General features: G+C 41.6%; 1 protein-coding gene across 1 annotated transcript; it reads right to left on the minus strand.

Annotated features, from left to right (window-relative positions):
• Nucleotides 1-9,345: 9,345 nt before the first annotated feature.
• On the minus strand, nucleotides 9,346-16,122 carry osr1 (odd-skipped related transcription factor 1). Its single transcript, XM_051648246.1, has 3 exons — nucleotides 15,908-16,122; nucleotides 10,799-11,510; nucleotides 9,346-10,194 (listed from the first exon to the last, which is right to left on the minus strand). Exons 2-3 carry the CDS (start codon nucleotides 11,458-11,460, stop codon nucleotides 10,062-10,064), a joined length of 795 nt encoding a protein of 264 aa, XP_051504206.1. The 5' UTR covers nucleotides 11,461-11,510; nucleotides 15,908-16,122; the 3' UTR covers nucleotides 9,346-10,061.
• Nucleotides 16,123-17,372: the final 1,250 nt, after the last annotated feature.

The following is a 17,372-nucleotide window of genomic DNA, read 5'->3' on the forward strand; positions in this document are numbered from 1 at the left end:
TGCTCAGCAACGTTGTTCGAAAGCCCCGCCGACGGAGCTTGAACAGCACACCTGCTCGTCTCCCTCGCCTGCGTCTCATAGCGCGTTTAAACAGCACAGCCGTGCCTCCGACTAAAATGTCAAACAAAATGTCCGAATATTCAAAATCCTCAGCGGATTTAGCACCTCTTCAGCACCAGCAATCAAAATTTGCTGGCACCGCCCCTGTGTACATTTAAAGTGTTCAGATGCAGATTTGTATAGATTATTTGATTAAATGTGTTAAATATATGGTGCATAATAAATATGTGGTACAGTGGCCTCAAAGTTTCTGGACACTTAATTCAAACTTTAAAATGTATGAATGTCATTACATTATATAAAAAAAATATCAAACCTGAAAAAAATGTTAGTTTTGAGAAAAAGTCTAACCTGTGTGTGTGTGTGTAATAGCTACATCTTGCTGTCTTTACTTCCTTTTCCTCCAGTCTGAGGAAGCTATGGACTCAGGAGGCCTGTGTGTGTTTGTCTGTCTGTCAGTGTGTCCTCTCTCCATCCTGCTGCCCTGCACTTCACCCTATCTTGTGCATGTGTGTTTGTGTCCTCTGGTCTTACCCTGCTGTGTATGTGTGTGTCACCTGCTCCTGTGCCTTAAATGTTTCATTGCAGAGCCACTGTCTGCCACTCCAGTTAACCTTCACGAACATCTCACTAAATCATATAATGACCAATGACAGTTACTGAGAATGTTCTCACTGCTTGTCCAAGTGCAAGTGTGTGTCCGGCTGATATATTCAGAATTGCAACACTGCTTTGTGTGTGATATTTGGATTTACAGGAATATAATGTTGTTGTTATTGTTCGATTCAGTTGCATCAGTTTTCACTCATGGGGTGCTACATGTTTTCATGTAATAGAAAGCAATGGGGCAAGTCAAAATGTGTGTGTGTGTGTGTGTGTGTGTGTGTGTGTGTGTGTGTGTGTGTGTGTGTGCATTTTTGTCCCTGGCTCTCTTTCAGCAGATAGTCAGTTAGAGATGCTGATGGACTGATGTGTTCCGGGCAGCCAGAAGAATGAAGGACGAGGCATCCTGTAGTCTTTCTCTCTCTCCTCTTATCACCTTCCCTAACCCTTAGTTGACTTTCCCTAAAAAAACTTTATAATAGCGGAGACCAAGGAGTACTGTAAAACAAGAGTTTAATCAATAAGAAATTATCTACAAGCTGATGCATTTTTTACAAGGTTTATGTAAAAATATAAAGGATTTACAGGACTAAAATATAAATAAAAAAATGTTGAGGTGAAAATGTAAAATTTCACATCTGGATTATAATTTCAGGTTAAGGTCAGTGTGGAGGCGGGGGCATGGTCCAGAGCCGGTCTCTGGAGAGTGAGGATGGAAGAGGTGAGTGGTAAAGGATTCACACCTGTGCAGGAATTGTCTTAACAGCTGTTTTGTGTTGTAGTGAGCAGCGGCGAGGATAAAAGTCTGGTGACAGTGGCAGAAGGGGAGATAGAGCTGAGCTGAACAGACACTGTGTGAGTGTGTGTGTGTGTGTGTGCGCGTTATTAAAGGTGCACTCAGCGATTCCTGAGAAACACTGTTGATATTCAAACTCAACTGCCAAAACACACCCCTCCCTTCAGTGCTCCTTTGGAAGCTCCGCCCCCCTAACAGACAAGCAAGCACAGCAACTAGAACTAGCGAGAGTTAGATGTTTAATTTGATTTTACAGTAACACATACAATACCACATTGACCGAAGAGGGTGCTACCAAACATGTGTTTTTAAATCTACGTGGCTATAAAATCCTTGGCAAACGTTGTGCGGACAAATACCATTAGACGATTAGAGCAAACAACAACACAGCAAGTAATGTAAATAATGTTACCTATGTAGAGGGTTAGCAAACATCATGGTTACTTTCATAACCTCCGTTACCTGATGGAGGGAACGAGACATTGTGTTGATGTAGTGACACTAGGAGTCACTCTTGGGAACCCCAAACACCTCCAATGGGAATTGGCTAGTGGAATTGGCTAGTGGAATTGGCTAGTGGAATTTGAATGCCACTCCCCCAGACATACGGGTATAAAAGGAGCTGGTATGCAATCACTCATTCAGGTTTTGTGCTGAGGAGCTGAGACCTGGTTCCGGCCATTTCAGCGGGTAGTTCAGCATTGTGGCAAGAGGGACACAACATCTCGTTCCCTCCATGAGGGAACGGAGGTTACAAAAGTAAGCATGACATTCCCTGTCTGTCACTCACTCGACGTTGTGTTGATGTAGTGACACTAGGGGTCCCTATACAAAACGCCACAACTATCTGAACTGTGTTATGTGAACTGGCAGTGCTTGACGGGCAGACCGCTGTGTGCCTCATAGCCAGTGCACCAGGCCATCATGTAACCTCCCCCAACACTCTTATGAGCGTCGAATGGTCCTTCAGGAACAAGTCGACTGCCCAACAATAGGGACAGGCTAGCCTAGCCGAGGCCTCTTTTCCTCTTTTATCTCCCCAAAAAGAGTGGAATTGTTAACCGACTGGGAGCCATAAGTGTCTATGTTGGGGGGTGTCCCTCCCAAGGGGAAGACACCGCAGAGACCACACCCCGCCCAAAGGGGGGGGGGGGGGTATTTTGAGTGGAATATGTCACATGGTCTTACCGAGTCTTGTCGGAAGTACGTCTTGTGGAGAGGTCCCATGGTAGGTCCTACCCGAAGGGGGAGGAGTTTCTACAAAGCATGGTGATCGGGGGCAATGGGGCCTCTGCCCAAGGAAGACGCAGTTTACTGACAGGGAAACGATTTTGCGGAAGATATCACATGGGGTCGCCTTTGGGGAACCAGCACATGTGGAGCACTTACCTCAGTACAGGGCCTCATTAGTGCACGTACTGGGCCGGCAGCGAGTTTCTCCACAAACTCAACTGCCAGAGGGTTAAGGAGGAAAGTCATCCAGGGATCACAGTCTGTGAACACGACTGGGAGTCAAGAGTGCATGTCTTCACCTCAAGGGAGGGGAAAGACGCTATGCACAAGTGGTACACCCGGCCAGCTGTCCTGGAACTTACCTGCTCGTGCCTACCAATACACGGGACTAGACCAGCTCAACCCGGAGATTGTAGAACCTCGCAAAGTTGTTGGGTGCTGCCCAGCCTGCTGTTCTGCAGATGTCTGCCAAAGAGGCACCACTGGCCAGGGCCCAGGAGGCCGCCACACTCGTGGTAGAGTGGGCTCGTAACCCCACAGGGGGTGGCACTTCCTGAGCCTGATATGCCATCGCGATGGCGTCAATGACCCAGTGGCAATCCTCTGCTTGGAGACAGCACTTCTTTCGGCTGTCCACCAAAGCAGACAAAGAGCTGATCGGAGCTTCTAAAGCTCTGCGTGTTATCCAAACAGATGCATAAAGCTCGCACCGGACACAGCAATGTCAATGCTGGGTCTGCCTCCTCCAGGGGCAGCGCTTGCAGGTTCACCACCTGATCCCTAAAAGGGGTCGTGGGAACCTTGGGCACATAGCCCGGTCGGGGTCTCAGGATCACGTGAGAGTAACCCGGACTGAACTCCACACACGATTCGCTGACAGAGAACGCCTGCAGGTCCCCTATCCTCTTGATGGAACTGAGTGCAGTCAGGAGGGCAGTCTTCAAAGAGAGTGCCTTAAACTCAGCTGACTCCAAGGGCTCAAAGGGAGCTCCCCGTAGACCACAAAGGACTACAGAGAGGTCCCACGAGGGGGCAAGGCACGGTCTGGAGGGATTCAACCTTCTAGCACCTCTCAGGAACCTGATGATCAGGTCGTGCTTCCCCAAGTACTTACCATCTACTGCATCGTGATGAGCCAAAATAGCGGCTACATACACCTTCAAGGTGGAGGGGGACAACCACCCCTCCAGCCTCTCCTGCAGGAATGAAAGCACCGATCTGACTGCGCATCTCTGGGGGTCTTCGCGTCTGGAAGAATACCACTTAGTGAACAGACACCACTTCAAGGCATACAGGCACCTCGTAGAGGGAGCCCTAGCCTGAGTGTTCGTGTCTACCACCGCAGGTGGTAGGCCACTTAGGTCTTCTGCATCCTGTCCAAGGGCCAGACGTGGAGATTCCAGAGGTCTGGTCACGGGTGCCAGATGGTGTCCCGTCCCTGAGAAAGAAGGTCCTTCCTCAGGGAAATTCACCGGGGTGGGGGGTGTCGTGAGGAGCGTGAGATCCAAGAACCATGTCTGGGTGGGCCAGTAGGGTGCTACTAGGACGATCTGCTCCTCGTCCTCCCTGACCTTGCATAAGGTCTGTGCAAGTAGTCTCACTGGGGGAAACGTGTATTTGCGTAGTCCAAGGGGCCAGCTGTGTACCAGCACATCTATACTGAGGGGTGCCTTGGTCAGGGCATACCAAAGTGGGCAGTGGGAGGATTCCCGGGAAGCAAACAGGTCTACCTGTGCTCAACCGTATCGACTCCAAATCAGCTGGACCACCTGGGGTGGAGTCTCCACTCTCCCCTGAGGGTAACCTGTCATGACAGCACGTCTGCTGTGGTGTTGAGGTCGCCTGGGATGTGAGTGGCTCGTAGTGACTTGAGGCACTGCTGACTTCAGAGGAGGAGACGGCGGGCGAGTTGTGACATGCAACGGGAGTGTAGACCGCCTTGATGGTTGATGTACGCTAACATCGCTGTGTTGTCTGTCCGAACCAACACGTGCTTGCCCTGGATCAACGGACGGAACCTCCGCAGGGCGAGCAGTGCAGCCAATATCTCTAGGTAGTTGATGTGCCAACGCAGCCACGGGTCAGTCCAGGAGCCGGCGGCTGTGTGCCCGTTGCATACGGTTCCCCAACCCGTCTTGGAGGTGTCTGTTGTTACCACGACACACCAGGAGACCAGCTCTAGGGGAACACCTGCCCGTAGAAATGCAAGGTCGGTACAAGGACTGAAGAGGTGGTGACAGATCGGCATGATGGCCACGCAATGTGTCCCGTGGTGCCATGCCCATCTCGGGACTCGAGTCTGAAGCCAGTGCTGAAGCGGTCTCATATGCATCTACCCAAGTAGTGTGGCCGCTGCTGAGGATGCTTCTGAAAAAGTTTCATAGCCGGCGGCTCGAGCCCCGTGGCCATGCTGAGTCCAGGGACATTGAAGCACTTATCTCCCTCCTGCCGCTCACCATAAGATTGGCCGAGGAGGGGGGAGGAGGAATCTCATCCCCGTAGTCCACCGGAACCAATTCCGTGTGGGCGTGTTTGTGCCACAGCTGGGCGCACAGGGGCGGGGGGTCAGCCGCTGGAGTGCCATACCTGCAAAAATGGGATGTTGGACGGTGGTTGTGACAATGGCCGCAGCCTCTTAGGCATGCGGCAAAAAATTAAACAAAAGATTCTACTCCCGGCCCTCCACCGGGGGATGGAGTGGTCTGTTCACCAGCTCCAGAGAAGCAGGTCTCCTCACCCCTGTGTTGCCTGTCTCAGGGGCACTTCGAAGCCTTCCTCGTGTTCTTGGCAGCCAGCTGTGAGATGGGTAGCATCTGCTTCCTGCGTTGGGCTCCATGCTGGGGCCGGGCCACGGGGGCAGGCTGTGGCGGTGCCAGTGTTGTTACGGAGCTTGCTGCCACAGGAGGGTACTCCAGAAGCAACCCTAGCCACGACCAAGGCCACACCCCACATTACGCTACCAAAGATGGGCACCCTGGATGATCCTGAAGCATTCATTGAACTTTTTGATTGCACAGCGGAGGGTTGGGGATGGCCCAACACGCAGTGGGCAGTCCGTTTGTTGCCATTATTGTCGGGGGAAGCCCAGCTCGCGGCGCAACAGCTTCCAGTTGTGAACCTGCGATTGTTACAGTCAGGTAATCTTGTTTCTTTTCATATTATCCACACAACCTTGTCACCCACATAAAAACAAAAAAATAGATAATTTTAAAATTGGCAAAAGTTTGATTACCACGATAAATTCAAGCACAAATTTAAAACGTCCATGTTTACTATGAATGTTAAAACCCACCCTGGTTGTGGGGTTGGCTGTAAATACAGCACTCTCTGTATTTGACACTAATTTAAGTAGTAGTAGTTCACAGACTACTTTAATTTGTGGCAAACAAATACAGGACAAGACAACTATATAGACATTTAAACAACAGTGCAAGAAGAAATGAAAAAAAGACACTGAGTTACCAACTTTGAAATGAAATGTGTTACAACACTTGTCTTCCCAATAACAAAACTAACAACAATAATAACAATAAGCTCATAACTCAAAATGAGTCAGAATCAAGCAACGATGTTGTGCTGCTATAATTCATACCACATCTGAAGCATCACAGTGAGTTTGTTTAAAGAATATGATAAATGTCAGAACAGGCGTATACCTCTGTCAGAACTGATTTTATGCTTCTGTGTTATCCTCCTTTAAATACTAATGAGTTTTTTATGCACAACCAATCCTAACTTTCCTAAACGTATGATGCCAAAAGCACCTAAGAATGAGTCCTGATAGGTGAGGAAATGTTGCAGCCATTTAAACCATCCCATATTATACAGTAATGTCCTTGGAACTTTGAGCATTTTATAAAGGGGAGATTTTAGGAGGGGGTTGACTGTTAGTGCAGTTTTGAGATTGCAGTTAACTTGGGAATTGTATAATCATAAAGAAAAACACATTGACTTTTGCTTTGGCAGATTTTTATTTTATTTTTTTCCCTCAGGTTTAGCTCTTCGGGTTCAGTGTTTCTCTTCTGCAGTGGGCTGTATTTTAGATTACAGTATTTAATATAAGCAGTGGACTTTCTGTCTCTCTCTCTCTCTCTGTCTTTTTCCTGCTGACAGAATGGTAGAACTTCAAGGCCTGATGCGTCCGCACATAATGAAACATTTACTCATGGTGCTCAGCTGAAGACAAAGCATTGCTTTAATTTACAACACTGTTTCTTTCCATAATATTGAAAAAAACACTATCAGCTGGACAGTGCCATGAACTAGCAGTGAGTTTTAAAACATTAAAACATTATTTAAGTTTTTCATGGATGATCCTCACAATAAAGTCACAGTTACATAAAAACTGACTGCCTTTTGTTGAAAGCAACAATCAATTTTATTTTATTTGTTAACTTTTACTGTAGAAAGTAATTTATCATAAAAAATAAACAAATTCAAAGCCTATAAAAACAATTGTAAATTGCATTATTATTAATTAATATTATTGATTGCTGACTGTAAATAGTAGTATTATAATTAATAATAATAATAATAATGCTTTATAGTGTTTGAGAATATCTTCCTAAAACTGCATTATACTTCTAATCACTCTGTATGATCATCCTGAGAGGAGTTTTGAATTTTCGGCCCAATGACTGCTTTCTTGCAAACCAAGGCTAATGATGTCAGAGCAAAAGAAATCATGACAGTGCACGGAATCTCACATCATACACAACCCACACACATACCACATACACACAAACACATACTTTAGAATTCCTGTGAACCCAGGAGACAGGCTCTGGGTGTAGAGCAAGAAAACTGTGTCACAGATGTTGTAAAAGTGTTTAGCACTCTTACCATAGCAAAGGCCATAAATTTGATGTTGTGGCCTGAATTTGGAAAGGTCAGCATTTAAAGATTCTTTTGAATTGTGCATGGGTCTGAGTTTGTGTTGTTTAGGTAAAGAACCAATTCATTGGGCCCTGTATAACACCCCAACACCGGGGTGGTACCCTTGTTTTGGGTAAATATCTGTAACCTTAAGGAGACAAAAAATAACGTTTTTTGTTTTTTTCTAGAGGAACGAAACATATAAGGTACACAACAGGTCCTTGAAAATATGTTATACATTTTAACTAGAGATACAGACAAGGGCGTAGATTTGGCTTGAAAATGTGTGTGTGTGGGGGGGGCTGTTGCAGCGAAAAGCATCTACATGTTGCCATTGATCATGGTATAAATGTTGTGTGTGTGTGGGGGGGGGGGGGTTGTACTTGCTTGTTTTGATTATTGGGGGGGGGGTTACCTCCCCCCATCCCCCCTGGAATCTACGCCCCTGGATGCAGAAAATGCCCCTTTCAGGGTACCACCCAAGTGACTGCCCTTTTACATTAAACTGTATCTTTTTTATGAGAATCTTTCTATTTCTTTTAAGTCTGCCTCTAGTTTCCCACTGATAAGTCTGTGGATTAAAGGGATAGTTCACCCAAAAATCTAAATGTTGACAGTATTTACTCATGCTCATGTTGTTCTAAACTTGTATGACTTTCTTTCTTCCATGGAACACAAAAGGAGATATTTGGCAGTAGGCCTATGTTAGTCTCACTCTCCATTCTCCATTCACTTTCATTGCAACATTTTTACATACAATTAAAGGGAATGGAGACAGAGGCTAACATTCTGTCTAACATCTCCTTTTTGTGTTCCACAGAAGAAAGTTAACATCAGGGTAAGAAAATGATGACAGAACTTTAAATTTTGGGTCAGCTATCGATTTAATTCTGTTTAAATAGATTAGGTCTGAGATCACCTTGTTTAGTTAGAGTCTGTACGGTGTTGAGCCACAGAATATAACAAATGCTGAAATCTGAAACAAGTCCTTTTACCTCGCTATACACCTCTGAATTGTGTTTGCAGGTGTGGCTTTTTACACTGTTTTCTCTATTAATAAGTTTGATCCCTCTGATGGTACCGAATACACAAAGCAAAAGTATTTTTAAGCTCCGGTGAGTTAAAGCTCAAAGAAAGAATCGTTCTGTTCATCCTACTCGCTAATGAGGACAGCAGCAGATGTCGTCCTCCAGGCACATATGAAGTCAATCCCCTGTCTTCAAATTGTGGATCCTTTATTGATTTATTCACTGAAGTGTGGAGCACAGTGTTTATTCATACTTATTGGCTAATGTTGAATTATAGTCTGTGAAGATAAAATCCCTTTTGCATCCTTCTTTCACCATTTTAAGGATCGGTAACAATTTACAATAAGGTACTGTGTGTTATCATTAAAACTGACATTAATACTTTTAAAGCATTTACTAATCATGGTTAAGGTTAATTTCTACATACACAATAATATATATACAGATAGATAGATAGATAGATAGATAGATAGATAGATAGATAGATAGATAGATAGATAGACAGATAGATAGATTTAACATTAACCAAGATTAAAAAATGCTGTAAAAAATAATTGGTCATTGTTAGTTCATGATACCTAATCCATTAGCTAATGTTAAGAAATGGAACCTTATTGTAAAGTGTTACCAATGGATTAAAACACATTTGTGTTTCACAGTTTTTTCTCCTTTAAAAAATGTGTTGTGAGCAAATGTTGCATTTGGGATAGGGTCAGGGTTAGGGTTTGCATTGACTTCCACAAACATGCCTTTAATAAGGAAATGACTATTTATTTTCAAAAATAAGTTTAAGAATCCAGTGATATATGTAAATAATCAATAATCAGATTAAAGTGCCAAATATCAGTTATAAAAAAGGGAATCTGTACAAAAGGAGGAATTACATGATTTGAATGAGTCTTTGGAGAGAAGAGCTGACCACTCCAAACTTTGGGTTTTAAATGTAAGAACTGTTGTGGGTTCTGCATAGAATTCAAAGAAACTGCCTTCATCAAGAATAATGTCAACAATATATGGAAAAAATCACTGTTTACAAAAATAAAACAACAGATTATTCAGAATGGAGCAGTGCAGACTAAAATCACATATCTCACTATAGCTGTCCTCTTTGGTGTTGGTGCTCTGAATTGCTGCGTCTTGCTTTTTTGTTCTTTTCTAAACAAATACATTTGATATTCTTATATCCATGTTATAGCTTCTGCTGAGTTCCGTGACTTCCTATCCAGGTTCTCTGTTCTGTTGTATCAGTCAAATATTAAGGCATCATGGATATAGGTTATACTGTAGAATGGTGCCATTTCTGTATGCTCTTCTGTCAGGCCTAATCCATCTTTGGTGTGTTAAGCCATTTGCACAGGCCCAAGACCCTACAAATGTTCTCTCTGTGGCCTTGGAATGACAATGTAATTGGCTGGTGTCTCTAAAGGGTTGGTTTTACAGCATCCCTATTGATGAGGCAGATGCCTTCACTTTATCTTAGCTGGTTTAAGCTCCTTGACCTGCATGTGTAATGTTTTGTGGACAGCAAGAGTTCTGGACTGACAGAAACCCTTTCCACACTCTTGGCATTTAAATGGTTTCTCTTTGGAATGGATGTACCTGCAGAGAAAGGGAAGATAATAGAGAAAATGGGCGTGGTTTATTAACTGGCTCGAACATTGTTGTACATAAACAACACAGATTTAAAGTTGTCTGAGCTCTCCTCTGATTTAATATCCTGAGCTTCTGTATGCTGCCAAAATGTGAAGTGATCTATTGAGACAATGGTGATATTAAATCTTAGCTAGTGCAAGTATTTAGATGCTTTGTCATGACAACTATTTGGGTTTGAAAATGTTAATTAAATCACAAACATGATATCACATAATGTATATTTTGTGATAATTGTTAGCAAGAGCCAAGAGCCTAGATTGTATCATCTCTGAAGAAATGGAGTAGATTGTTCGGCATGTCTCAACTACTTCAATCATTCTTATAGACCTGGAATATCAAATGTCATAAATCACCAGAGCAGGTGTGGTTTGAGAAAATAAAAACTGATTTGTTTGTCATCTGTTGTGCTTTAGGCTTTGCAAGGCAAACCTCCTTGATGTTAAGGTTTGTTATTTTAATAACAAAGGTGTATAACATAATTGTACCCCATTTTATAACTGGGATGGAGTTTTTGTTACTTTACGAGGTCACTTTACTAAGATGTTCTTACCTGTGGTCTCTCAAGTGGTCCTGCCTCCTGAAGGCCTTATGACAGATGTCACAAGTGTAGGGCCGCTCATCTGTGTGTGTGCGCTCGTGGATCAACAGGTTGTAGGACTTGGTGAAGTGGCGGCCGCAGAACTTACACACAAACTCCTTTTTTGTCTTGGATGGGAGTCGTCCTCGGCTGGGCTTCCTTTCCGGTGAGGAGAGCTTGGCCACATCTAGTAGGCATCCTAATGAAGGCGAACGCATGTGCCCACCATTAGTGCTCAGATCTTCCGCCTTCAGGGCGTCATCTTGTGTGGCGGCTGCTGCCAGGTTGGCAAAGTCAAAACGGGGTTTGTTCTTGGAAGATGCTCCAGAGATGGGCCCAGGGGACTCTTGCTTGCCAGGCTGGATGAGGTGGGGGAACAGAGGGATTGAGGGTAGGGGAAAGCGGGCATCCACTAGACCAGGCAGCTTGGAGAAGGTACAGCGCGGCAAAGTGAAAGGCGGGTAGCCCAGAGTCCACTGGTGTAGGTGGACGGCATGGAGGGCACTGAAACTGTAGATGCTGGGCATGTGGTCAGAAGGCAGCTGCAGCCCATTGGAGGTCTGAAGGAAGGAATAGTTCGCCAGCTGCAGAGAGGGATGAAGGGGCACGGGTGCTGGGAGTGTCTTACTGCCCATGACTGACAGATGGAGAGGATATGAAGAATTCCAGGAATGATGGAAAGTTGCTATAGGAAAACAACATAGAGAGAAATGAGTGGAGAGGTAACTGCAGCTAAGACCATCATGGCTGCATGAATCCATCTACTTTTATTGTTCAAGTTTAATGCTTCCATCTAAACCTTGAGATTATTTCACATCATGAACAATGTGAAAAATGACATAGTGTCTCTCATATGTTACACTGAATATGCAGACAACATTTAAATTGTTGTTATTAAGAATTCATAGAGGTTTTAGCTCTTTTGTAGTAATATTTATTTATGTTTGGTTGTTTTTTTGTGGTTTTTTTTTTGTGTTTTTTTTTTTAATAGTTGTTTCATGTGATGTCACCATTAGGGTGATCAGAGTCCCCTTTGGTCAAGTTTGACCCTGTTAACTATATCCCAGTTCTCCTTGTGTGAGCAACTGATGTACAGGTGTCTACGCATTTCTGTGGAGAAATACGTTTATTTAATGATTGACCTGGAATCAGATATAATGTTCTTTATTTAAGCTGTGTAATTGTATGACCTAAATTGGAGTCCATTCAATTAAAATTATTAAGCAGTAACAACAACTTTTAAATAGCAAATCTGAGTTGTCTACATGCATCTAGTTACTATAACTTAAATAGTTAAGTTCATTCTATATGAACACCAAGTTAATTTAACTTAATTACTCAAGTTTTCAAACTGAGGGAATGAGTTTACTCAATCATTTGAGTAAAGTCAACTTATTTGGGTTTCCAAAAAATAAATAAATGCCAAAAATACAAAAAATAATCGTCAAGACATAAACTGTTCTTGTCAAGCGAGGCACCTTGTGTCTGACATATTGAAAGAGCACACTCCAACATGGACATGGAGCAATGCATAAGCCAGAGGGGAGGGGGGTAGCTTTAAGTGGTTTACAAGGACTTTTTTTTAGGTTACAAACTGGTAATTACAAGGGTATTATGCTATGAATGTGGTTTATGAGGACATTTCTAGTGTCTCCATAATTCAAATAGCTTAAAAAACATACTAAATTATGTTTTATTGAAAATGTAAAAATGCAGAAAGTTTTTTGTGAGGGTTAGGTTTAGGGGTAGGGTTAGGGGATAGAATTTGTAGTTCGTACAGTATAAAAATCATTATGTCTATGGAGAGCCCTCATAATGATAGCTGCACCAACATGTGTGTGTGTGTGTGTGTGTGTGTGTGTGGTGCGCGCATGTACGTTTTGGCATAGGTGTCTTCTGCATGCTGAATATATGCCCATGGCCATGAAGAGAGAGAAAGACAGCAGGTGACATATCAGCCTCAACTGTTTAATCAGGTTGGATGAGAACAGACACAAAGCACAATAACTCCTCTTTGTTTCATCAGGAACTGCATGTGCACACACATACACACAAACAGGCTTGGTGTGTTTACAGTGTTACTCATTTTGTCTGGAAGATATTTGAAGCACCACGTGAAATACAATGCTGTGTTGTGTGTTAGATTACTGTGAAAGAAAAAAAAATCTATTTTAAGGATATGGATCTGGTTATGAAGGGGAGGTCAGAATAGAGCTGCAAAATGTTTACAAAATGTAAAAAGTCATTTTTTTTATGTTTCAGAAGTGAAAACGAAAGAAAGAAAGAAAGAAAGAAAGAAAGAAAGAATTCCATGTCTCTAAAGGATGCAAATGATGCCGCTTAACGTGTGTGTATTTCTGTCTAGAATACTCGCAAGTCTGATCTGCGGTAAATAAAAAGTGAAATAGCTCTAATTAGTCTTTCTAAAGCTCAAAGCTACCCTGGGGATTTGGACGCTCTGATCATGGCGCAGAAGTAATTGACTTTTACTTACGGGGGTCATTAGAGGAGATCAGGCTCGTACCCTTAACCCTTTGAAGTCCACATACTTTAAAACGAGTGATGGTGGGGAAATGTGTTACCTGAACTATCCGCTTAACCGTTAAACCTAACGCCAGCTGACAAAAAGTAACCTTCAGACTTATCACCATCAGGGAGCTCAGACATATCTATATTGTGGGATTTCACAAGTGCTTGGACATTTTTGCGGGACATTGTTGGCTAATTAGTCGGATTTGCGCACCGTGTCTGGATAAGTGCAGGATAAGTCACACCAGATTTTGTCCCCCACGCCAGGCAGAATCAGTGTTGGGGCCAGAGACGCCTATCCCAGACAAGGTGATGAAAAAGGCTCAGAAATCACACCGCAGTTTGCTCTGTTCTACACCCCCATCCACTCAGGGTTGTGTATCCCTTTCAAGTTTGGTACATACTTATTATATATAAGCCTATAGCCTATATATTTTAAGTATCAAAAAATACTGTAAAGAAAAAAAAAAAAAAAAAAACTGAAAAAAACAACAACAACAACAAAAAAAAAAAACAGTTTGTAGTCACACATAAGATTTAAACAGATCTGTGTTCCTACAACACATTCCCCATTAACTTGAATGCGCAATTACTCAGCCAAGCATACTGTCAGACGCATGTCAAGTGCCCTCAGTTCGCGCCCTTGCCTCTCTATCAGTAACTTGCCTTATCAATAGCTGTGACTGCTTGGATTAAAAGCTTTCATCAGCAGCGCACTGAGCGCGCGGATGTCATCAGTATTTGATCTTTTAAACGCACTCTCGGTGTAAATGTGCGCCTATGAAGATCATAGGAACCTCGATGTGTATTACAGGAATGAATCATGGTCTCCCGATTCATGCATTAACGACAGGCCTCTGGTCAATTGTGCAACGATTATCAAGTAAGTGTATGTTTTCTTTTATCCGCGCAGCCCCCCCGAGAGGATGTGATCACTTAACCCTGGGTTGAGGGAAACACACCATTCATTAAGCACCTTGAACAAACACTTTACTAAATATACAAAAATACTTAACCATTGTGACGAAGGCCCTCCTGTTTTTGCACCTCACCGGGTTTGCAGTTTGATGCAAAGGTATAGTGCTACTGCATAATATGGAAAATCTTTAACAGTGTAATATAGTAAAATTGTAAATAATGGGCAAAACATTGTCAGATTTAGACTGATGCATCTTGTGAAGTTAGATCAAAATATAAAACTTTTAATGCCGAAAAAGGTCATAGGCCAAATACTATATAGTGCAAAGTTGATAATTTTAAATTGCCGTATTTTTTTAACTATGCTCGATGTGATATTGAAATTCGTTTCTTATTTATTCTAGAAATTCAACAAATCATGCAAACATTATTTAATTTGATTCTTATCATATCAAAGCCTTAAACGTGGTAACTTAATTCTGACAATTTATTATTTAATTGTCTAGGCCCAAAGGCTAAACGTTCAGTTGAATAGCCATTTGTAGGCTACAATATTTATGACATGTATTCATTAAATGTTTTATTTTTATTATTATTATTATTATTTTTTTAATTTTTTTTTATGTTTCAATTGTTGGATGGATTTAGATTAACGTTAACGTTAAATTAGGACACCTTAAATGTAAAATTAAAGCATTCAACCTAAAATAAACACATCATTTACTTAAAGCATTTTAACATTATTTAATATATATATATATATATATATATATATATATATGAAGTGAAGTGTTTTCGTTTTCCTAATACTGAATATTTCGAGCTACATTTGCAGGATTAATTAACATTTGCTGGATTTTTCTTAGGTCAGTACTACCGCCACTGAATAGGTTTGTTTTCATTATTTAGTTTTGCTGCTTCTGCAAGACAAGCTGTATGAGGAGCGTTTCAACTAAACAGTAGCAAATGAATAACGGCTCATTTTCTTTACTTCGAGCATCCCTGTAATGGTCCATTCAAATACATAACCCAGAAACGAATTTATTTTTGTTACAATTTTTTAAATGAAAACATCGAATGACAAGACCTCCAGTGAGGTTGACATAAGAGCGGACAATAAGCTGCATGAAGTTTTCTTAGACGTCACCATCTGCGAATATTCGTTTTATATTATCAACCTTTATGCAGTGAAAACAAACTATTTTATTATAACTTACTAGCTCTTAAATATATTTTTAAATGCGGTCATAGTTATTAACATCAATCCTTTTTTTTTTTTTTTTTTTTTTTTTTGAATGTGCGCACATTTTAAGGCATCCCACCTGCTGAACACTGATCCGACAGCTTTTTAAGAGCTACATTAGCTACCTTGCTGTGATCTTTATTTACTTTAAGCAACAAATTATATTGGAATATGTGAATTACAAGTTGATAATTGTGCCTAGTATATTTTTTGATAATCATTGCTTTACAAGCAATTTTTCGCGCAGTTTATTCATTCTTAACATTACACATTTGTTATTCACGCCTACAGGAGGAAACCATTGCTAATTCACTGACTAACTTGCAATATGCCCATAAACTAGAAAGCAAAATGCTTTGCAAAATTCTTCCAAAATGCAAGAAAATGTTTACCAGCTTTTGGAGAAGCGGGAGATCCAAAAATATTTAAAGTCGCTTAGACTTCCCACAGCGGTTGCATCAAAAAAGTTTCACAAGTGCCAAACTCTCAGTCGGTTCGCAGAAAACTTCGTCTTCCTCAGCATGTTCTCACAACAGAGACACGGGAAAACCCTCGAAGTTCGCACAGCTGTGCTCCAGCGGTTGTGCGCTGTGAGTGTTTGGTTACTCGGGGTAGAAATTCTCTCTCTCTCTCTCTCTCTCTCTCTCTCTCTCTCTCTCTCTCTCTCTCTCTCTCTCTCTCTCTCTTACACTCTCTCTTACACTCTCTCTTGTGGTCCCAAAGTCAAACCGCCTCTTTATTGTAACCTAACCCGCGACGTCACACAGTCAAACCCCCAATTCCGAAGTGAAGTTCCCTCCACTGGTACAGCAGGGCTCAACGCTGACCGAACCAGCACCAAACATATGCACAGCCTATGCCAGGGGACTGAAGAGAACATCATAAAGAAGGAAAGAAAAAGAAGAAATAAATATTGAATCATTTTGCATTAAATCATGTTAGGCTAATGTGTGCAAGTAGCCTGCATTTTAGTACAACAGCAGCAATTATATATATATATATATATATATATATATATATATATATATATATATATATATATATATATATATATATATATATGATTATTATGATTATTATTATTTATTAATATCTCACATTATTGCCTGACATATGAAGAACCTTTTTATTTCTACAACTATTCCAATATCAAAATAGGCTAATTAAATTAACGATGACATATACCACAATACAGAATGTCACAAAATTATTTTTTTAAAACAAGCTTCTGTTAGGTGGGGGCAGCAACAAATCAAGATTCGTTTTGTATTAATTAAGGCAAATATACAGCTGTCACTTTTACTTCTGCTCTCCACAAGAAAGAAATGCAAGACCGATTTTAAACGTCCCAAAACCATTAGTCAATTTGTCACCCCGACCCCAGTGAAGACAGATTAAGTGCACGAGTTTGATTTTCGTTACGCAGAAAAGGTAAGAAGTGCACCTCTCTTTTATACGAAGTGAAGTGTGGTGGAAATTCTTGGTATACACTTTTCCTCCTGGGGTCAAACACACCGATAGTGTAAACTGTGAAGGTGAAAAATTCGCAACACAATCTCACAGTTGTGTATATAAGGCAAGAAAGGTTAACTCGTTTAATTTAAAATGAAATTAGAAATGGAACAAAAAGCAAAACTGCTTGTGCACACTGGTTTCACTAATTGGTTCGGATTACATCGCAAGAATGTGACATATTCAGTAATCTGTATGTTTCATGTGTTTTTTATTTTTATTTTTTATTTTTATATTTTTTTTCTTGTTCTAGTGGGAACTTAAATGGTCAGAAAGTCAGAAATGGTTTCTCACTTTTTCTCTATCCCTTTGTTGTTGTTGTTGTTGTTGTTGTTGTTGTTGTTG

The sequence above is a fragment of the Myxocyprinus asiaticus genome, chromosome 21 (assembly GCF_019703515.2).
Source record: "Myxocyprinus asiaticus isolate MX2 ecotype Aquarium Trade chromosome 21, UBuf_Myxa_2, whole genome shotgun sequence".
NCBI lineage: Eukaryota > Metazoa > Chordata > Actinopteri > Cypriniformes > Catostomidae > Myxocyprinus > Myxocyprinus asiaticus.

Excerpts from the sequence above, each read along its gene's own strand:
- osr1 (XM_051648246.1), bottom strand. The coding sequence starts at position 11,460 with ATGGGCAGTAAGACACTCCCAGCACCCGTGCCCCTTCATCCCTCTCTG. Across the intron at positions 10,195-10,798 it reads GACCACTTGAGAGACCACAG|GTACATCCATTCCAAAGAGA; the intron begins GTAAGAACATCT and ends CTTTCTCTGCAG.